At 34.5% G+C, this 22,766-nt stretch overlaps 2 protein-coding genes across 9 annotated transcripts in view; both read right to left on the reverse strand.

The window, feature by feature from the left end:
* The window catches only part of LOC100255260 (pantothenate kinase 2), a 31,452-nt gene extending 10,041 nt beyond the window's left edge, over positions 1-21,411 (reverse strand). Inside the window, exons 1-15 of one of the 8 annotated variants that reach the window (XM_010664865.3) lie at positions 21,249-21,411; positions 20,640-20,682; positions 20,203-20,545; positions 12,677-12,889; positions 12,386-12,444; positions 11,659-11,775; positions 9,493-9,612; positions 9,292-9,386; positions 9,105-9,198; positions 8,732-8,863; positions 7,714-7,826; positions 7,344-7,536; positions 2,933-3,141; positions 1,383-1,427; positions 1,183-1,231 (exon numbers count right to left, since the gene is read on the reverse strand). In XM_010664865.3, coding sequence (XP_010663167.1) covers positions 1,183-1,231; positions 1,383-1,427; positions 2,933-3,141; positions 7,344-7,536; positions 7,714-7,826; positions 8,732-8,863; positions 9,105-9,198; positions 9,292-9,386; positions 9,493-9,612; positions 11,659-11,775; positions 12,386-12,444; positions 12,677-12,889; positions 20,203-20,473 — 1,710 coding nt within the window. In that variant the 5' untranslated portion in view covers positions 20,474-20,545; positions 20,640-20,682; positions 21,249-21,411. Of the gene's footprint in view, positions 1-1,182; positions 1,232-1,382; positions 1,428-2,932; positions 3,142-7,343; positions 7,537-7,713; positions 7,827-8,731; positions 8,864-9,104; positions 9,199-9,291; positions 9,387-9,492; positions 9,613-11,658; positions 11,776-12,385; positions 12,445-12,676; positions 12,890-20,202; positions 20,546-20,639; positions 20,683-21,076 lie in introns of all 8 variants that reach the window. The other 7 variants (XM_010664863.3, XM_010664862.3, XM_010664861.3 and 4 more) reach the window with 7 other exon arrangements.
* LOC132252805 (uncharacterized) lies at positions 15,041-19,404 on the reverse strand. The gene is made up of 2 exons (XM_059734081.1): positions 19,337-19,404; positions 15,041-19,288 (listed from the first exon to the last, which is right to left on the reverse strand). The coding sequence occupies exon 2, from the start codon at positions 18,865-18,867 to the stop codon at positions 15,622-15,624; it is 3,246 nt and encodes a 1,081-aa protein (XP_059590064.1). The 5' UTR covers positions 18,868-19,288; positions 19,337-19,404; the 3' UTR covers positions 15,041-15,621.
* Positions 21,412-22,766: the final 1,355 nt, after the last annotated feature.

Genomic DNA, 22,766 nt, shown 5'->3' on the forward strand with positions numbered 1-22,766 from the left:
TGTTCCTTTTGACCAAGTTTTTGTGGAGATCAAAAGCCTCTTCAAAGGTTAAGACCTTTGCTTGGTTAGTAGCACATAGGAAGGTAAACACTAATGACATGCTATAGTTGAGAAGACCTTATAAATCCCCTTGTCCTCAATGATGCATTCTATGCAAAGGAAATAGAGAATCAATTGCCCACCTTTTTCTACATTACCCATTAACTATTGGGCTATGGCACAAGCTCTTCAATCTAGCAAGGTTGGATTGGGTTCCATCGAGGAGTATTGGAGACATGATAATTATTGCGTTTAGAAGTTTGGGGAATTCAATCAGATGCAAGACACTTTAGTAAATTGTTTGCCTCACTTTATTGTGGATTGTTTGGCAAAAGAGAGGATTTTTTAGGATAAGGGGAGATCGAAAGGGATGTTATGGGATTTACTTCACTTCTATTCCTCCCTATGGGCCCCTTGTACTGTTGCTTTTAGAAGAGTTCCTCTTGGTGTTATAAAACTCAACTGACTTGTGGTTTGTGATTCTAAAGTTTGAGATAGTTGGGGGGGTGGTTATCTTTGTATATAGTTTTGTATAGAGGGGCATCTTCTTACTTTGATCAAATTCTATATTTTGAGGTAAGGACCACTCAGCCTTCTCTTGTACCTTTACTATTATTAATATAATATATTTCATTTTTTATTTAAAAAAAAAACATTCTTATTTCAGCCACCAAACATGTCTTGAAATTTAGGGAAGGTTATTAAAAAGTTAGGAGATGTTTGGTTCTTGGAAAGTACTATGAAAAGAAAAAAAAAATGTTAAGAAAAATTATTTTCTCATGTTTGGTTTACAATAAAAAAATATGAAAGAAAATCAAATATAATTAAAATAGGTTAGAAACTTATGCATTTTAAAAGTATTTAATTTTTATATTGAAGAAGAAAAATAAGTGAATGAGTTTGAAGAAACGTGTAAAAACAATTCATTAATTTTAAATATATTTTTTATTTTCCTTCACTTTTTCTTTCCTTCTATTTTCCCTCACAATTTTCATTCCTCAAAGTTTCCAAGAATCAAATATAGGGTTAATGTTCTATAAATATATGCATAATTGTATGATATATAGTCCATTATTTGATGTTGCCTTGATATAAGAGAGAAAGAGAAAGTGTCTTAGTTGTTTCATCAGGATGAATGTTTACCTTATCAACAAGGTCCGGCAAATGCTCTGACAGCACAGTGAACCAATACCTACATTGAGATACATTCTAATATATAAGTCAAAGATACACTACTTGCCTCCTCAGTGATCATGCATCCCAACTATTATAAACATTTTTTTATGGAAGCATGCACTGATAGGTATTCCAAATAAGCAGCAAATTCACAGTATGTGACTCACTCCAGTTCACTGGGGTCTGCAAGATCAATAGTGTTGGGCTCGTACCTGTAGATATGTGAGAAATAAAATGTCAGAAACATATATCTTGAGATTTATCTTATGGCTAATGTATGTGCAAAAGGAATAGCATTGCAAGGAATTTTCAGTTTCAAACTCAGGAATTTTGTGACATGACTAACTATGATTATTTGTAGCCAAAATAAAAAATAAAAAATTGTTGAGTCCTCAATTTTGGTAGCTGTGTTTAAATGGGAAACAACTAGAAAATCATAATCACAGTCAAATCAGAACTATACATGTGTACTTGCTTAATAATGAAACTTACAAAGAAACATATATAGAAGTAAGAGATACTAGCAGATAGAGTTATCCAACACGAAATAAAATAAACTTCTGACATGATTATGAATTATTGGAGAGCCTACCATATAGAAGATTTTAAAAAATGAAAGTATAGAAGAAATTATTATTCAAACAACATGAAGATGTTGCAGGCAGTAAGGACAAGTGACAAAAAATGAAATACAATAGCCATAAGAGAAATCCAGAACATTTTTTTTTTCCTTTGTTGTTTTTTTTTTTTTGATAAGTAAACACAATTCATTAAAGAGGCAAAAAAACCTCAATGTATACAGGACGTATACCAGGCAGCAAAGGCCAAAAACAAGCAACAAACCAAAAAAAAACAAACCACCCCTCAACTGGAAGCTATCCATTCCAGGAAATCTAAAAGGGAATGCGGCCTCTCCTCCATATACAACTTAGCCCAACCCCAGATATAACAAACAAAAGAATATTTGAACCTCTGAATTGCTAAACCCCCCCCCCTAAAAGCTAACCTATTCCTTTCCTTCCAAACCATCCAAAATATGAATAATGGAATGGAACTCCAAAACTTTTTCTTTTTTTTTCCCACAAAAGAACCTCCCCAACTATATAACACCTCCTTTACAGATTTAGGGAACACCCACTTGACCCCAACTAAACCCAACACTAAATCCCAAAGCTCTCTAGCCACTGTACAATGAATAAGTAAGTGATCCACACTTTCCGCTTCGCAAGCACACAAAAAACACCTATTCGGGAGCTGCCAACCTCTTTTTTGGAGCCTATCAAGAGGTTGGCAGCTCCCGAATAGGTGTTTTTTGTGTGCTTGCGAAGCGGAAAGTGTGGATCACTTACTTATTCATTGTACAGTGGCTAGAGAGCTTTGGGATTTAGTCTTGGGTTTAGTTGGGGTCAAGTGGGTGTTCCCTAAATCTGTAAAGGAGGTGTTATAGGCCAATAAAAGAAAATAGGTCAAAAAGCATCTAACTGAAAAGAGAGTGCAACACAAGTCAAAGGGGAGAGATCCAAAAAGATTATATCATGAGTGTGCCCCATGGACACCACCATTCTACATTTCTTCTTGCCACCTTAAGGGATACTAATTGGGAACAATAATTTAAAAATTACTCAAAACTATAATGAAAGAACATTTTCAGCAAAAATTATCACAAGAAATTGATTAACCAAACTAGTAAGCAACACCAGTATGCAATTTTTCGTACATTTTTGGGTCTGCTAATAATGGAAAGACCTCCAAAGTTGGTACAAGATGGAGCACCCCAATATTTAAAGCACTTGCATCAGAACGTAGGGTGTCTCCTTTTGATGAAGGAACTTCAAAGCCTCCAAGGCCAGTGGTTCCAGATGGGGCCATTGGTACAGGAGCAGTGATCTCAGTTCCCTTCTGCACAAACTTTTCCATCCATGAAATCTGCATTTAAACCACATAAATTGTCTTTCGAATTAGTTTTAGGAATTTACTAAAATCAATCTAAACATGCTTGCAAAGATACAAACTTCTGGTGATAGGAAAAAAAAATACGTAGGAGCAAAAACCTGCAATAAATGAAGCAAATGAAAATGGTCATTTCAGTCAAACATAGAATTCTTTTGTTAAGTATGGCACTCTTAAGCATAGCAAATCTGGCATGAAATTTAGGATATTTGACTTGGAAACATTCAGTTTGGTATTCATATCTGAAAAATGATTTGCTTAAGAACTTCTCTCAATCAGCAACCATGTCTGCAAAAAAATTACTTCTCGCTTCGAATAAAAATATTTAACATGATGTTATGTTTAGCATGAAGTTCAATTATGATTCCCAAAACAAATGACAATGCAAGAGTTCTTTACATGTGAAGGCTAAACTCACCAATATGGAGAACCCAAATGAAGGTGAGAGCTAAGATAAAGAAAGCTCACTGCATACCCCAGTTGATGCATCAAGCAACATCACTTATATCAGATAAATATATGCAGCAGCAACATGCATCATAAAGTTAGTCCACTAGGTTAGTTTCACCACGGGGTGGTGCATCGATTAGCCAGACTTCTTGTTTTATCCTTTTGTCAATTTTAGAATAAGCATCGTTCACCTTTAATAAATGTCCTTTTGATCAAGCATCAATAGATTCCAACCTCTTTATCTTTACAGCTGTACTAGCTGACCTACAATAAATCCAACTTTGACTAGATGCATGGCTATGGTCACTTTAAGAATCTATCCTTCTGCTAATGGCTCAATGCTTATGGTATAGAATAATTGGGAAAGTATGATTCCAAAAAATATTATTATTGAGTCATGGGGTATGATACCATTTGAGTTTTTAAAATCCTACTCAAATCACAATAATTAAAACCAGCCTGAGACATTATTGGTTCCCACATGTGTCTCTAGCAAGGGTGTATCATATATAGAAATTAGTGCTAAAATTTTTTGACAAGTAGGACTTAAATCTTGAGTTGCAGGAGTGTAAGAAGCATTTGTTCCACACTGGATTCTCCATGTATGGTGAGCCAAAGAGTTTCTTGGAGGGAAGAACATGTGAGGACCTAAACTTGAGCATCTTTTAATCAACTGGATGCATATGGAACCAAACATGTGCTTTCACACTTGAAAGGCTGAGAAGTCTTCAGTGGACCAGGCAATGACCCCTATATTCTTTTGTTCTTCTTTTCTAAAAGATACATTTATCAAGATTCATAATTCTTTCCTTCTAGAACACAGTTGAAGGTGAAGTATCCTTTACTGGTAATAAAAATAAAACTATACTTGGTTGACATGCCATATACAAGTATCACTATAAAATGTCTAACTTTAAACAGCATCATGATTGACCATTGATACATAAACAGTCATTAGCTCCTTTCTATTAGTTATTAAATCAGAAGAAAATAAGATAATCAGTAAACAACAAAGAAACAGATTTATTTGCTCAAGAATGAAAGAGTTACACACACGATAAATCTTGAAAATCTAGACAATCATATTCAGCAATATAAAAACATCTTTGATTATAGATAAATACATCATAATAATGAAACAATTATTTAAAAAAGAAAAAGAAAAAAGAAAAGAAAAAAGCATTGCTAAAACAATGACAATAAGACTCACTTAATTTTGATTATAAAAAGGTGACTTTCTAAAATAGCTTTCCCAAGACATGACTTTAGGTGCCTCAAAAACTCTTATGTGACCTCTAGATGATGAGATATAGATGAATGCATATACAAATTTATAAATAGCTTTCCCAAGACATGACTTTAGGTACCTCAAAATTCATGTTGCCTATAGATGATGAGATGTAGATGAATGCATAAGCGCAATATGGGGTCCAGTGAGAGACAAATAGATTAAACTTTCCACAAGATTTTGATAAATACGTAAAAAGAGTTACACTTTCATTACTTAAATCAATGATTCACCTCAATTGGAGTATCTACCATTTACATCCTAGCATCCAAGTTTCTTTCAACAAGTCTAGCACGTATTTCCTCTAACAAGCAAACATCCCTTTATCAAACCAAGCAATATGAACTCCAAAAAAATATCTAAGGTGATCCAAGTCTTTAATCTCAAACTCTCTTCATGGGTATTTCTTTAATAGGAAAATCTTAGATCCATCATTAACAATTAATACAATGTCATCAAGATAAAACATTAGAACTATAGTCTAACCACCTTTATGTTTGGTAAATATAGTCTGCTATGTCTTACTTTGGATAAATATGATCTTAGTAAGAATTTAAAGAAGTCTAAGGATGCTTATGTAATAGCCTTTGAAAGGGAATTTATGTGACCACCTAACAACACAGTTGGCATCCATTAGAGTTTGACCAGTAGAAACTCAAAATGACCTTGTGCCAGAAAGCATCATTCTCCCTAGGGAACCTCCACAACCACTTCCCTAAAAGGGCTCTACTCCTCAAGGATATTCTCCCAATGCCTTACACATCTAGTTCCAACCCACAAGGTGATCTTTCTTCCCTTCCCCAACCCTTGACCATCATAATCAAGTTTGATGCTTCCCATTTCTCATAAGCAATGCTGTCAGAATCAGGATCTGTGATTCTCCTATTCACATAACCATATTTTCCTCTTCTCTTAAGAGACAAGCATTGTAATTAATTCTAAGTTAACTAATTAGTTCTATCAAATTTTTCTGTAGTCATCTAAACATTAGGATTGTCAAAAGTTGCCTTAAACATATTTTAACTCCTAACAATTGGATTTGTAGTCCTATAGCTACAGTTGGAAAACATATTTGTCTTGAAAAACAAAATCCTCACAGACAACTAAGGTAAAAAAACAACTCTTCTTCCACAAAAACAAGTTAAATAGAAGCTTTCATACGTCAGAAAATACCAAGAAGTCAAGACCAACAACCTGCACCACTAGCAAACAGTTCAACAATTATTCCAAACTGCAACTATCATTCAGATCCAACCAAATGAGCCCCTTCAGGACCAACAGCAAACCAACAAAAAGAACGAACTTTGTAGCCTTTAGAGATACGGAAGAGGGTAAAAACTTCACAACCATGCTCAAAAGATTCACCTTGCACTTATTTCCCAGCAAAAATTAACCCAACTAGGATTGCCTACAGATCCACCGAGCCACCATACTGTAGTCGTAATAAAATCCAAGAAAAAACAGCCCTTTTTCCAAAAAATACAAGAAAAATGGAGAAAAGGTTATTAAACAATCTTGAAATGCTACGAAATTTCAGATCCAAATTCTCCCAAGAACTACTAATGAAATCCTAACGATTCAGGATTTTTGGGGTCCATATGGTGCTGACATCATCATGTGCTACTGCTGATGTCAACTCCTTTATATCTCATGCTGGATCCATCTTCAATTTGTTGTCTTGATCCTGATGCTCTGATACCAAGTTGTTTGGCATAAAAGTGAAAAAAAATAAAAGGGAAAAAAAAAAAAGATTATATTAGGCAACTTTGTATCAGCTTAGAGTGTTTCCAAACTACTTATGGACCTCATTTGGGACAGCTTCTTGTTTTGGCTTTGGTTAGAAGTTGAAGTTGAAGTCAAAGTCACAATTCTTGAAGGGTAGTATTGGTGTTATTAAAGTTTTATTAAACATGAAAAAACGTTTTGCATAAGCCAAACTAGAGCTTCTACAAGAAACAACATTTTCCTAACTTGCATATTAAGCTCTTTTTTAAGTCATAAGCTCTTTGAACAAAATTATCCAAATAGGCATACAAACTTTTATTGAGCTTAAAAAAAAGCTTTTGACTTCTTAGAAGTTGATCCAAACAAGGTCATAATCACATTGCTGAACAAACAAATCCATTACTTATTTAGAGGTAAAACTAAAACCAAGTTTTGGACCAGATTAGATTTTTTTTTTCTTTTTTAAAAAAAAAAATGAAGTTGTTAGAGACAATAAAAATATACATAATAATAAAAAATCTAGAAAACTGCTCCTGAGATGGTTTCTGGTTGATCAATTAGGAAGCCAAACCCTGAACCCAGTTTATTTATAAACAAAGTGAACTTAGAGGCATGAAAAACTACCATCACAGGAAAGCATCCAAACCAAACCCATTAATTTCAAGTAGATTGGCAGGTATGGATCATATTTTCCAAATTCTGTGCGTATACTTGCCTTTTCATTCAAATCCCCAAGTGGTGGACCATGAATCCTTCCTCCTATGTATGGTGCTCCCATTGGGAACCTTTCAACTAACTGATGGACCATCAAGTCATCGAGACCATGCTTCTCATAGCTCATGAATGCACCTAAAGCTCCTAAGAATCCTTCATGCCGCAAAAACATTGCCTGGGCATCCCCATTTGACCTAAACAAAGAATATCAAGTTTGAACTCTTAAGTGAAAGGAAAATAATAAACAACAAAATGATGGCAAAAAACCGATCAGGACAAAGAGAAGAAAAACATGTAGGAACTAGACAAGCATTCTGAGGAATGTTTATTCTTAAAAGCCTGATAAATTAATAATGGTCCTTGACAATTACCAGAACTGAACAGCAAAGGAGATCGTATCCATTGTATAAGCATGACCTCTTATGAAAAATCCTCCAAAAAAGATTCTCTTAAGCCCAAACCGAAGTGCATTCAAGTAAGATATCTAGACAAAAAAAAAAAGGAACAAAAAGAACCCGCCAAATTAGAAGCAAAAAGACATCTTCATTGCCAATACATTATAGCAATTTTTAATTGCTTATCTGAGATGAAAATGACAGGCAACTTAACCAAAAAATATTGAAGATGCTGGTCAACTACCTTGGAGGATTTCATGGAGAAATTTAATATGGCTAAACAATATGAATGGAAAACAAAATCCAATTAATTTCTCAAGCAAGTCCCAAAAGTTACAGTTTACTTGTCCTCAATTACTATACTAATTTATCTATCACTTATTACTGTCATTATTTCCTAAAGTTAAAATAAACTGATAGGCAAAATGTAGAACCACATGCATGCTAACCAATGTTAACCATGAAGATGGAAAGGATCCAGAAAGTAAATTCAGAGTTCAAATCTATGGCATTTTCAAAAAAGTCAAATCAGAGTAACAGAGAGTGTTTTCACGAGTGGCAAGGAAAATGTAACTTCTATTTTTGGACCTATTGGCACCATCTCTTGATCCTGATAAGCTCTCTGATTAAAAGAGGCTACATGGTACATATACATTTCACCGCAAGGATGTGGACACAAATCACATATCCAAACTTCAGTCCGGTAGGATATTCTCTCTTTTTTTTAATAACTATATGAAATATACATCCCTTCTGTAACTTTTCTCTGATTTTTGTTCTTTGATTCCAACAACAAGGGGTCAGGTGCTATCCATGGAATTTTTCAGTATATTAAAAAGCAAAACATATCAAATCAAGATTATTCAGAGGATAATTCAAACAAGATGCACAAAACAATTTGGGAGAAAACAAAACTTTTGACAAAACAGAATAACACAACAGAATTTCTCTCTGAACCTATTGCATGAAGAGATCTTGTTGTTAGGCAGCTCACCTGCCCTATATTATATGAAATCATACGCAAGAGGGAGAGGGAGATATCTTCAGGCCTGTAGTCTTCTAGCTCCTTGTTTTCAGAAATTGTCTTGCCAAAACTAGAGGCAATGGTCGAGGCAGAGAGACCGATCTGCAATCACTCAAAAGATCAGAGGTTATCCAGTCACTAATAGAATTAAAGAAATTCCACCTGAAATCATCCATAAATAGAGATAAACACAAGCACACACAGAAAAACTCACAATATCACTTTATTTTTTCAGTGGCAGATATTAGTGATATATCCCAATATAATGATAATAATAAAACAAATAAAAATAAAAAAAATCATGCAAAGTCAGATCATGTTAATTAAGGAAGAAGGCATATACTTTTGAGTAATCCATGCCACCATAGATGTCCCCAACAAGCATGTCAATGGTCCTATTATCTCCTCGTTGACTTAGTTCCAGCAAATCATCAAAACTGAAAAATAAATGAATATCAGACAATTAATATTTCAGGTGTCAAACAGGAAATTGAGGAACAATAACAAATAGGTTAAAATATCAAATTGACCTTTTACACTTTGTTAATAGCCTTCCCAAGCCCCAATAAGTACCACCACCAACATTTGTCCCACTAACCCGCTGAAACTTCCCATCCCCATCAACCTACACTAGCTCAAAATCAAAAGCAGCAATTACAACAAAAAGTTTTTATGATGCTTAAAGTGAAGTACTCGAAATCAAATGAAGTGGAAACTAGAAGACATTGTACCTTAATCATGCTAACACCAGAGCCAATGTTAACAAGAAGATAAGGGAATAGATCATTGTGGTCAATCTGCACAAACTCTTTATGACCTTCCATGTGTGTGAAAGCTTCATGACGGATTGCCTACCCAAAGCAAAATTATAAAAAAAATGAAAAAATAATAATAATAACCAATAAAAAGGAAAAATAACAAACTAAGAATTTCTATTGGAAGTACAGAGGTAAAATAGAGGAAAACAACAAACATTGCACTATAGGATAAAAAAATTAAAAGTAAAATGCAAACGCTTACTAGCAAATCAATTGTTAAGAAATTTTGTTACAAAACATACCATTTTCAGTCATTATCTTAGGAAACATAACAAGGATACTGCACTATCATTATAAATCTTCCATCTCTCATTTATTATAATATTATTTGTTTCTTACAGAAGGAAAAAAAAAAAAAAAAACAGAACTTACATTTTATAAGCAAAATACAAATTAATCTCCATTGTTCTTTTTCTTTCCACCATATTAGGCAAAATCATTATAAAAAAAAAAAGAAGTTTGTGCGTACTGTCAATTGATACAATTAAAAAGAAACAAGAGAACATAGAGAGAGACAAAAAGAGAGGAAGATGAATTAAGAGATGTTGGCATCACTACACAGTGTACGCATGATGTTCTTAAAAATCATTAGAGGATCATGGCACTGGAAAGTGCATGACATTTGGTGAAGTGGATAAAACAGGGATTAAGGATCTCTTGTCCTTTCTTTTACTTTCTCTCAGATTAATAACATTTTTAGCTTTCTATCACCAAAAAAGAAGAAAGTAGTGAAACAAATGACAGAAGCCTCAGAGTAATAATCTGATCCTTTATTTCTAAATTTAGACAACTGCAAAAATCAACTTGACAAATACTTGGGCTGCAAGAATTTTCATTAAACAAAATCCAATGTAGTGGTAAAAACGAACTGAGCCAAGCTGACTATAGATTGCTTAAGAAACGAGATTGGGGCAAGTTTATACATCCTCCTCCACTTCTAAGCTACCAAGATGGACACTAAGCATAAGGCTAAGATAACACAAATGCACATCAACTTATCCAAGCAAACTTATATAGCTACAAGAAAATTCCACTTCTTAGTTATGAATCTCTACTCAAATTTCCAAACTAAATTCTAAAATCCAATCAACTATGAATCACCAAAAACCCCAAGGGCAAGGCAAATCAAATGTATTCCACTTATCTAAATTCTAAATAAAATTCCACAATATACTCTAAAAGTAACTGATTTCCATCAAGCAAATACTTTTTTTTTTAGTTAAAACAACTGTATAAATGATTATTTATTCATTTCCAATGGAGTGAATTAACTGTTTTATTCATTTTCCATGATGTTTTCACCTTTTTTTTTCAGGAGGCAGGAGAGAAAATGAAAAGGAAAAAAATAAACCTACAAAAAAGCATTGACATTTATAGCCTACACCCTGTGTAAGTCATTCACTGCAGGGTCCCTCATATCGCTCTGAGGGCTACCTTCTATGAATTTTTCCTTTCAGATGGGCAGCAACACTAATTTTCTTTTGGTGCATTTCGTGAGGATTATCTTCTGTTTCTCACAACAAAACACCAATCTTGCCTCAGTTGATAAGCAGCATACAAACTTCTGCAACTAACATATTTCCTTCCAGTAATGTGTCTGCATGGACATATGCATGCATATCTGTATAAAAATGAGTATCTCATTTGTGTTTGCAGTATAACCACTCACAGATCAGGTTGTTTCTCCTTGTCCTTATTATAAATCATAATACTTTACAAATCCAACTTTATCATTGTATAAACAAATATAAAGATAATGTTTCAGCCTCTAACAAAATGTCCTACACTTAACGATATTTGTCTAAGACACAAATCAAGAGACAAAGGAAATAAATGAATAGATAACATTATGCATTGAGTAGCACCTGATAGTTCTAAAATAAGAAACATATAATTCTACTGAAGAAAAAGAATTGAAAGCCAAATTTAAAATTCCCCATGACATCATCTTAATCATTCTGCTCAGAGAAGATCAAATAAGAGAGAAGCATTTAAAACTCCATCTGCTCTTTACAAGCAGTTCACTTCATTAAACACTAACTTGTACAAACAAAGAGGGATTTCGTTTCAGGATTATACCTTAAGTAAAAAATTTGCTCCAGCCACAAGACAATCCATTTCATCTTCTTTGTCAATACTAACCCCAAGCCTTTCTTTGAAGAGATCTGCAAACTTGTGTGCTCCACCACCTGTGGCCTTCTCACAAACTCAATTAGTTAATAAATGCACATATTGAGAGTGAAATGGAAACCCAAATATGACAAGCAGAAACTAAACCATCTAAATAGTACACTAATGATTTTCCCATATACAACATCCCACATCTATGCAACATCCAGTGACCACTGGCTGTAAAAGCAGTCATGTTTCAGAATTAAGGAAAAAAATTTGAGACAGGAGACAATTTGGGGAAAGGGCAAGAAAAATGTAACTCAATGGATGTGCTGGTGACTTCAATTGGATCTTATATTTAAAAGAACCAGAAGAGTTGAATGAATAGGAATTTGGGCATGAGGCAAAGTGCAAATATGGAACCAATTAATCAACTATATTACTAAATTAATATTGGTGACTACCATAATTCCAATATACTCATGCCTATCCAAAATAAAAATGAACTGCAATGCATGTTTTACTTTAAGAACACCAAATAGTATCTGTTTCTTACTACTCATACAATTTGTCAGCAAAATCTCATAATTCAATCCAAAGGCCTAGCATCCTTTGTAAGATAATGAACCACTTAAAACCAACTTTAATTGAGGCATGGGAAAAGCTTAAACATATTTCTAAGCACAAGGTTTACCTTAATTATGACATCATCACTGGGTGGGGCCTCAGAAAGCCAAAGGCGTGAGTCCATCCCTATCCGTGACACAATGGTCAAAATTATCAGCAAAATATAACAGAAATAAATAAAAGCTTTTTCAATTTTATTTAAAAAAAAAAAAAAAATGGGATGATTTGAACTAAGGCACATCAATCATCCTCCAACACAAATATGCTATAACAAACAGGGGCATCTACTATGTTTAGCACTAAGAAAAGAAAATGAAATTTGGAAAGATGAAAGATAGGACTGCTATAAAATATATACCGCCACGATGAAGCTGCTTAGAATTAATGAAGTCCAAGCATTCATTAATCTTGCTTGTCTCAAACTTCACAAAATGGAGCCTTCCACCAAGAATAGGGTAGCTTCTCCTATTACCATTTGTAACTCCCAATCTCTCCTTGATAGACCTTTTCCTCTTATCATCAATTGACCGGTCTTCATGTCTTGAAAAATACACCAACTTAATGAGAGATCCTGCCAAGAAACCATTTAAGTACTTGAGATTTTTAGACACATCACACCTCAAGGTGTCAACAAAACTATCATGTTACACATTATCAACATGAAATTATAAAGAAAAAGAAAAAAGAAAAGAACTTAACAGTAGGTGAGAGGTTATCTGCCATTGTAAAATGGCTACTACATTTGCAACCATTTAAACCTTCTACTGTAAAAACATTATATTCATATGTTGAAACTAATGCATTTAGGTTACTATTTAAATACTTGCTGTCACTTGGATCTTGAAATTAAGGGCAATAGATGTTAGCTCCATTTACAAGTATGAGAAAATTTCTGAGAACTTTTAATGTTATTTATCCATCATCATGCTGCTCTAAAAATTATTATCAAAGCCATGAAACATAGAAATGAAATTTTAGGAAAAGAAAATAAAATTATATGAAAGTTTTTAAAATTAGAATATGAATAGAGGGAAGCCAACAATGTAAAAACCTTGAGCAGCTAATGTGCCCATCCATATAATTGCCTAAAAGTTTCCTGGGTCATGCCACATGTTCAAAGAAAAGATGACCCCAAAAAAGATCATAATTTCATCAAGATTTCTCAAAAAACGGATTAAAAATTGCACATGTTCTTCACAACTCAGGCAGACAGGTATGTTAAAAAAAAAAATTATCAATTTCCAACATGATGAAGCAATTAGCGCATTGCATTCAGTCAAAAATCATTTGATCAGTTACTAAAAGTCATAAAGCCCCTTTGTTATGACATCAAACCAGATAGACTGATGTAGGACAACCCTAGGATGGTTGTCTACACTCAAGGGTAGGTGGGCTAGGGTTTTATTTTTAGGGTGTAAGGAGAGGAAAAAGGAATAAACTTTATGGTAGAGAAAATTATAAGATAAGAAATAGAGAGAAAGAAGAAACAATGAAGAAAAGATGGAAAACCTTAGAGTCTCACTAAGGCCTTCTAGGAGTCTCACCTAGAAGAAAATCAATGGAGTCTCACCATTGAGGGTTGCAACCTTGCAATGAAAGAAAGTATAATATTATTCATCAAAATTCATTCCTTTGATTTACATTGATTAGCCTATTTATAGGCTTCTCTAAGAAATCCAAAGTCTACTAGGACTCTAATAACCTATTCTACTAGGACTCTAATAACCTAGTCTACTAGGACTCTAATAACCTATTCTACTAGGACTTTAATAACCTATCATGACTCAAATTCTAATTATATTAATCCTACTTAAAGTTTACTTAGGTCTTCCCTTTCTTCCTTGAATAAACTTTAAAAGGCTTTTCCCCATCAATTCTCCCCGGCTTGAAAGAACTCGACTCCGACGAGTTAGATGCTTGATACAATTCATAGAGATCGGGGTTAATCTTCTGAAAATCCGTTGTCGTAATCCATGTATTCTCGGAATGTGGTTTGCCTCGCCATTTCACCAAAAATTTTTGGTATCCACCTTGTCGAGTAGACACAAGTTGATCATCAAGAACATACTCGATCTCAGGACGTGGGCTAAGAGTAGGTGGTAATTGAAGATCCAACTCTTCACTTACATCGTTGTGATGGCCATGGTAGATATGTAAATCTTCCACATTAAATATTGGACTAAAATGCAAGTTTGAAGAGAGCTCTAACAAATAAGCATTCTCACCCAACCGCTTTAGTACCCGAAATGGACCCGCTTTCTTAGCTTGAAGCTTTTGATATGTGCTCGGATGAAATCTTTCTGGTCGTAAACGAACCATCACTAGATCACCTTCTTGAAACTGAATATATCTTCGATGTGCATCTGCTGCCTCTTTATAGTTCTCATTGCTGATTTTGATTTTTTCTCGTACCTTTTCATGTATATCTCGTATATGACGTGCAAATGCATCACCATCTTGGCTGGTGCGGACAGAAGTAGGTAATGGTATAAGATCAACAGGTTGCTTAGGTTTTAGCCCATATGCCACTTCAAAAGGTGAGTACCCAGTAGTACGATTAGTGGAGCTATTGAAAGCAAATTCGGCTTGTGGTAAGACATTATCCCACTTTCTCAACTGATCTCTCACAATGCATCTCAACAGATTACCAAGACTGCGATTGACAACTTCTGTTTGTCCATCAGTTTGAGGATGGAAAGAACTTGAAAATTTTAATTGAGTACCTAGCTTGGCCCACAAGGTTTTCCAAAAATAGCTCATAAACTTGACATCGCGATCAGAGACAATGGATTGTGGTAATCCATGCAATCGAACTACTTCTTTAAAGAATAAGGCAGCAACATAAGAAGCATCCGAAGCCTTCTTACATGGGATAAAATGTGCCATTTTGGAAAATCTATCAACCACAACAAATATAGAATCAAAGCCCCGTTGTGTCCTTGGTAATCCAAGTACAAAATCCATGCTCAAGTCTTCCCAAGGTTTGGAAGGAACTGGTAATGGCATATATAACCCCGTATTTTGCTTTGAACCTTTTCCTACTTGACATGCTCGACATTGTTTGATAACCTTCCAAACATCCTTCTTTAAACTAGGCCAAAAGAAGCGATCTTCCACCAAAGCAATGGTCTTATCTCGTCCAAAATGTCCGCCCATTCCGCCTCCATGAAGTTCCCATATGACATGATCACGTAGAGAAGTCCTTAGTAAGCATAAACGATTTTTATAAAACAAGTACCCTTCTAAAATCTGGAAATCAATACATGTTACTTTTGAACCACTCAAAAGAGAGGAATAAACATCTCAAAAATCAGCATCATTGTCATAGCAATGCTTTAATTCTTCAAATCCAATTGTAGTGGTTGTCATGTTTACTAAGAGAAGGGTCTTCCTGCTAAGGGCATCAGCTACTTTATTTTCAATCCCTGCACAATGCCTTAAATTAAAGGTAAACAGTTGAAGAAAACTACTCCATTTTGCATGTCGAGAGTTAAGCTTCTTTTGAGAATTAAGATATCGCAAGGCTTCATGATCTGAATACAAAACAAATTCCTTGTAACTGAGATAATGTTGCCAATGCCTAATTGCTTGCACCACTGCATAGAATTCAAGATCATATGTGGAGTATTTTTTCTTTGCCCCATTGAGCTTCTCACTAAAGAAAGCCACAGGATGTCCCTCTTGGCTAAGGACTGCTCCAATTCCCACATGGGAAGCATCACAGGCCACCTCAAATACTTTCTCAAAGTCTGGTAGGCGTAGGATAGGAGGGTTCACCATCTTGGATTTGATTTCTTCAAATGCCTTGTTGGCCGCCTTGGTCCAAATAAATAAACCAGGTTTCATGCATTCAGTAATTGGGGCCATAATAGAGCTGAAATTTCGAATAAATCGTCGATAGAATGTAGCCATTCCATGGAAGCTTCGCACCTCATGGATATTTGTTGGTACTGGCCAATCAACAATAGCTTTGATCTTCTCCGGATCTGTTTCAACACCCTTAGAAGACACAACAAAGCCAAGAAATACAACACTAGGGCTCATGAAAGTACATTTTTTCAAATTAATGTAAAACTTTTCAGCCCTAAGAGTGCGCATTACTTGCTTCAAGTGTTCCTCATGATCTTCACAAGATCGACTATAGATAAGAATATCATCAAAATAGACAACAACAAACCGTCCAATAAAAGGTTTTAATACCTGCGTCATAATCCGCATGAAGGTACTTGGAGCATTGGTTAGTCCAAACGGCATGACTAACCATTTATACAATCCATCCTTAGTTTTGAAAGATGTCTTCCATTCATCCCCTGGTCTAATACGTATTTGATGATATCCACTTCTTAGATCAATCTTTGAGAAGATTACTGATCCAACCATCATATCTAGCATGTCATCAAGTCTTGGAATTGGAAATCGATACTTGATTGTGATTTTGTTGATTGCACGACTATCCACACACATCCGCCATGATCCATCCTTCTTTGGTGTTAGTAGGGCAGGAACTCCACAAGGACTTAGGCTTTCACGAATAAAGCCTTTAGTAAGTAATTCATCAACTTGCCTTTTCAATTCAGCATGCTCTGTTGGATTCATTCTGTAGGCTGGTAAATTTGGTAATGATGCACCGGGAATCAAATCAATGGCATGTTGTATGTCACGCATAGGAGGGAGTTCATTAGGTAACTCTGCAGGCCATAAGTCAGAAAAGTCATCAAGGATTTTACGTGCGTTTGCTGGATATTCCTTATCTTGTTCTTTAAATTCTTCCACTTTCCGAGCCATTAAAGCAAAAATAACTTTAGTTTCCTTGCTCTCATTTTCAAATTGACACATAGTAAGTACCTTTTTTGGTTGTGCATTCTCATCCGACTTCTTAATTGGAGGGACTTCTTTCATTGGACGAAGGATCTTCTTACGTCCGTTGTGTATGAGAGCATATGTATTTTCATAGCCGTCATGTTGAACTTTTCTATCAAAGAGCCAAGGTCTTCCAAGTAAAATATGACTTACTTTAATGGGTAAGACCTCACACCATACAGACTCTTCAAAGTCCTTACCAAAAAGGAATGTTACTAAACAACGAAAACTTACCGGGATAGAGGTGTCATTAACCCATGCTACTCGGAATGGATTTGGATGTCTCTCTGTTTTAAGGTTTAGCTTCTCAACAAGTTCTTGTGAAGCTATGTTCAAACTGCTACCTCCATCAATGATCATGGTGCATAATCTCCCTTGGCAAGAAATACGTGTTTGGAAAATGCTAGTACGTCGCCAATCTTCTTCTCCTTTTACTTTTGGAACGGTTAATAAAGGTCGTACTACAAGACTATGTCCTTCCGTCATACCATCATAGTAGTCACATTCTTCACTAACTTCATCTTCATTGTAGGTCTCTTCTTCCTTTGGGTAACTTTCCAATTCAGATTCTGGTTCTTCAACACAAAAGTGTAAACTTTTGGTTGGGCATACAACAGCATAATGACCATGCCCACCACACTTAAAGCATAAAGGAGTCACGTCTACTTTTCTATCTCCATTACTCATTGAATTTTTACCCTTATTACCATTCTTATAAGCCACATTCGAAGTTTGTTGAGTGTTGCCCCCACCATTCACATGATTAGGAGTTCTGAAGTTTGACGTGCTTAAGGGTTTGCTTGCTGTCCTGTTGGAGAAAGTGCTCCCAATTTGTGAACTTGGACGCCTGGAAACCCGGAATTTGAGGCCTTCTTCTATTTTGAGGGCTAGTTGATAAACGTCATCTACGGTATAAGTGTGTGCAGCTATCATCTCAAGTTGAATCTCCATTCGAAGTCCAGCTTTGTAGCGGGCTGCAAGTTGAGCATCACTTTCCCGCACTTGATTTCGAATGCTCAATTCATGGAATTCTTCTGTATATTCTTCAACGGACTTGGTACCTTGTTTAAGGGAAAACAATTTTGTATACATAAGTTGTTCATAATCAATTGGGAGAAAGTGCTCCTTCATCTTCAACTTCATCTCGTCCCATGTGTCAATAGGCGGTTGGCCAGTTCTATGAGCTTGATTCTCGATATTATGCCACCATAGACGTGCTGCTCCTTTCAACTTTGCCTTCACAAAACGAACTTTTCTATTTTCGGGCATTGCATACCAATCAAAGTAATCTTCCATTGACACAATCCAATCAAGAAAAGCTGTTGGATTTAGTTTTCCATAAAATTCAGCAACTTCAAGACGTACCTTTTTTGTCACATCATCATCTAGCTCAAAAAGTTTGGCCCTTCTTTGATTCCCCATCATAAAATTGTCTTGTTCTTCGCGTGATCGATTTGGCGATTGTCTAAATTGATGACTTGCGATCTCCTCTTCAATTGGACGTTTTTCTTGACTCTTTTCTAATAACTTCATGATCTCATCAAGTTTGCTATTTAGTTGTATTATAGCATCTTGATGGGATTGTTGTGTGGCTGAAATTTCCTCCAAGCGTATTGTATCGGCATCTTGATTGCTAGAAGTTTTTTTGGAACTCATGCTTGCATAAGTTGCTCCGCTCCTTAATTGCATATGCCTTCAAGCCAAGAATTTTGGCTCTGATACCAAAATTGATGTAGGACAACCCTAGGATGGTTGTCTACACTCAAGGGTAGGTGGGCTAGGGTTTTATTTTTAGGGTGTAAGGAGAGGAAAAAGGAATAAACTTTATGGTAGAGAAAATTATAAGATAAGAAATAGAGAGAAAGAAGAAACAATGAAGAAAAGATGGAAAACCTTAGAGTCTCACTAAGGCCTTCTAGGAGTCTCACCTAGAAGAAAATCAATGGAGTCTCACCATTGAGGGTTGCAACCTTGCAATGAAAGAAAGTATAATATTATTCATCAAAATTCATTCCTTTGATTTACATTGATTAGCCTATTTATAGGCTTCTCTAAGAAATCCAAAGTCTACTAGGACTCTAATAACCTATTCTACTAGGACTCTAATAACCTAGTCTACTAGGACTCTAATAACCTATTCTACTAGGACTTTAATAACCTATCATGACTCAAATTCTAATTATATTAATCCTACTTAAAGTTTACTTAGGTCTTCCCTTTCTTCCTTGAATAAACTTTAAAAGGCTTTTCCCCATCATAGACCCTGTTGGGACGTCATTTGTTTTTGTCCGGGCAGGGCCGCGGAGTATATTTGGCTCTGTGCCAGTCAGGGGCATCACAGAGTGGCCTCCCCAGGATTCGACCTTGGGTCCTGTAGGCCTTAAGGCTTAGGACGTTGCCCTCCTGGTACCATCTGGGCTTCAACATCCTAAGCCTTAAGGCCTATAGGACCCAAGTTCGAATCCTGGGGAGCCCACTCTGTGATGCCCCTGACTGACACAGAGCCAAATATACTCTGCGGCCCTGTCCGGACAAAAACAAATGACGTCCCAACAGACCCCGCAAAAACATAGAAGTTTACTCATCCGCTCATGATAGTATTCACACTAGAAATAACAAATCAATAGAAAATTGTCCTCCAACACCTAAAATTACTGAGGAAATAGGCAGTAAAAGAAGGAAAAAACTATGAAAGGCATAGAACAGTTTCCAACAAAATCACCCTCAAAGAAGGGGGTTGTTATGGATAGACATGTATGACATGCACAATTAGGATTTAGCTTAAGAGTTTAACCAAATATATAGCCTTGGTACCTCTATATTCATGGCAAGAGAACTGATTCAAAGCAAACCAATAACTAACCAAACAAAAGCAATCCCAACCACAGGAAAATCACAATTGAAACCAGAAAAAAGCAACAGAACCATTAAAACAAGAAAAAAAATAAAAGCTGAATTCACCTTTGAACCAAGAAATGAGCAACAGAACCATTAAAACAAGAAAAAAATGAAAGCTGAATTCACCTCCAATGTCCAAAGCCAGATGAGATATATCATCAGACTGATTGGGCAAGAGAATTGTTGGATGCCTTTCCTCAAAATTGTTCCCTTGAATGGCTGCACCACTAAGGTCAAGCTGCGGCCGAGAACCGGACCGGTGAATTGAATTTCCAGCCGGCAGAACCATCTCTCTCACTCCTCCCTCTTCTCTCACCTTATCTTTAGGCTCCGTCTCTTCACTATCCTCCTTTATATCGTTGCTTCGAAGAATAGGGTCTTCTTTGAGACAAGCCATTAACCCAAACTCTGGCCACCTACTCCCTAACCCTCTCCCAACTCCCTGGTCAGGTCTAGTTAGTCAATTGTCCTGTGCTCCAAAACCAAAAAATTTCAGTAAAACAAGCAAATAGATGGATAAATGAATGAAACATGCTAATAAAGTAGAAAAGACAAACACTAACCCGTTGAATTCAAAATTGAACCAAAACAAACCCACTTTTTGACCTGGAATTGCAATTTTCAATATAAAATTGGAACCCATCAATGTAAATATAATAGAAAACCCAAAAAAAATAAAATAAAAAAAATAAATAGAAACGGGTCTTCTTTCTCATGCAAATTCAATGCATTAAACCCAGGTATTTAAATCGACCATTAAACCTAAATCATCAGAAACAAGATCAATCCTTTTTATCCGAATGCAAACAAACAGTCCAAAAATTTGGAAATTTGCAATACAATTGAGACCCAAATCAGAAAGCAAACAAAACCCAGCAATCAATGCATCCAACCAAATTAAAAATGACAGCACCCATTACATGATGATGAATAAAATTAAACCCTTCAATAATTTTCAAAACAAAAGCCATGTGTTCTTATAGTTTGAACAACGACGTACCCTATAGAAACTGACCCAGATTGGAAATTTTTCCGTCGAAAAACAAAATAAATAAGAATTTGGATGAGTAGGAGAATGGAGAAGTACACTGGTTTGGGTGGTGGAATAACTGGACAGGAGTTGAACTTAAAATACACGCACTCCTAATAACAACTTTGTGAATTGGATCAACCTTTAGCTTCGTTGACAGGATTGTTGACCGTGCATAGGATTGAGAAACATGAATATAGGCACCGTTTGATCTCCTATTTAGAATAAAAAAACAAGAAAACAATTTCTGGAACAAAAATCTGATTTCTGTTTCACTTTCTTGAAAATAAAAAATACATTGTTTTCAATTGTTTGTGAGGGTTGTTTTAAAACATAATTAAGCAAACTCGTAGAATAATTAAAATTAAAATACAATGTATAAAAATTATTTTAAAATATATTTAAGAACATTAAAAATATAATAAAATATTTATCAAAAACATTTAAAAAAAAAAAATATTTTTCATAATTTTTTTTAAAACAGTTATCAAGACATATTTGTTTTTACGGTACATAGAGTTTAAGATAATACATTCTTTTTTTTTCTTTAATGTTAATTTTAAAAAATGTTATTAAAAAGAAATGTTAGAAAAATAAATAAAAAATAATGACATTCCATTTGTGTAATTTACTTCATCTAGATGGTTTTTTTTAATATATTTTTTAAATATGGACTCATTTCTCTTAAAAAGAACTCAAAAATTAAGTTAAGAATTTGTTTGATAACCATTTTCAAAACTAATTCTAAAAATAGTTTTTAAGAACAATTTTTGAAAACTATTATTCAATATTTTGTAAAATAAAAATATGTTTAGAAACTTAAAATATTTTTAATATTTTTAAATATGTTTTAAAAATCATTTTTATGTTTAGGTATATGTTTGTATAATTATTTTTAAAACAATTTTTAAAAAATAATAGAAAACAATTAAATATTTTATCTAAAAATATCATGTTTTCTATTCTTAAAAACAAAAAACTAAATCGAAAACAATTTGTCTAATCTTTCCAAATCCCGATTGACATAAACTAAGATAATTTGAGAATTTTTTTATAATTTTTTTAAAATTGATATATTTATGCAAAAACTTTCCCTTGGTCAATTGGTTGCGGTTGTGGTTGTTGTAGTAGCTCACTTTATTACGAGTGTGTTATACCTAATTTTGGTTAAATAGCTTTTTTTTTAATAGAATTTTTTTTTCTATTTTTAAAGATATTAGACTAATTTGAGTTAAATAGTAATTTTTTCTATTTTGAGGGATATTAGGAAACAATTCCAATAATTTAAAAATTAAGGATAAATAAAATAAAATAGTGCTCATTTTTATATTTGGAGATCAAGTTGTTTTTTAAAAAATGTCGAATGTAAAATATATTCTAATTATAAAATGTTGGGATTGAAAATTACTTTTTGTTATTAGGAAAATTATATTTGCATCAATCAAACATTTTTTTGTATTCTCTTATTTACACATCCATCTAAAAATTAAAAGCCTATTAATACGTTCGTTCTATAACTTTAAAAATGTCCAAAACATTCTTTTCATTATTCTCATACTAAATATATCTTCTTCTATCCTTTTATCTCAATCTATTACTTCTCAATTACAAACCTTAACTACAAATCATTTTGTTTGAAACTAATTTGATATCAGACGAC

This window comes from Vitis vinifera, chromosome 17, assembly GCF_030704535.1.
Source record: "Vitis vinifera cultivar Pinot Noir 40024 chromosome 17, ASM3070453v1".
Taxonomy (NCBI): Eukaryota; Viridiplantae; Streptophyta; class Magnoliopsida; order Vitales; family Vitaceae; genus Vitis; species Vitis vinifera.

What these genes read in the sequence shown, in the direction of transcription:
- LOC132252805 (XM_059734081.1), bottom strand. Translation starts at nt 18,867, where the DNA reads ATGCAATTAAGGAGCGGAGCAACTTATGCAAGCATGAGTTCCAAAAAA.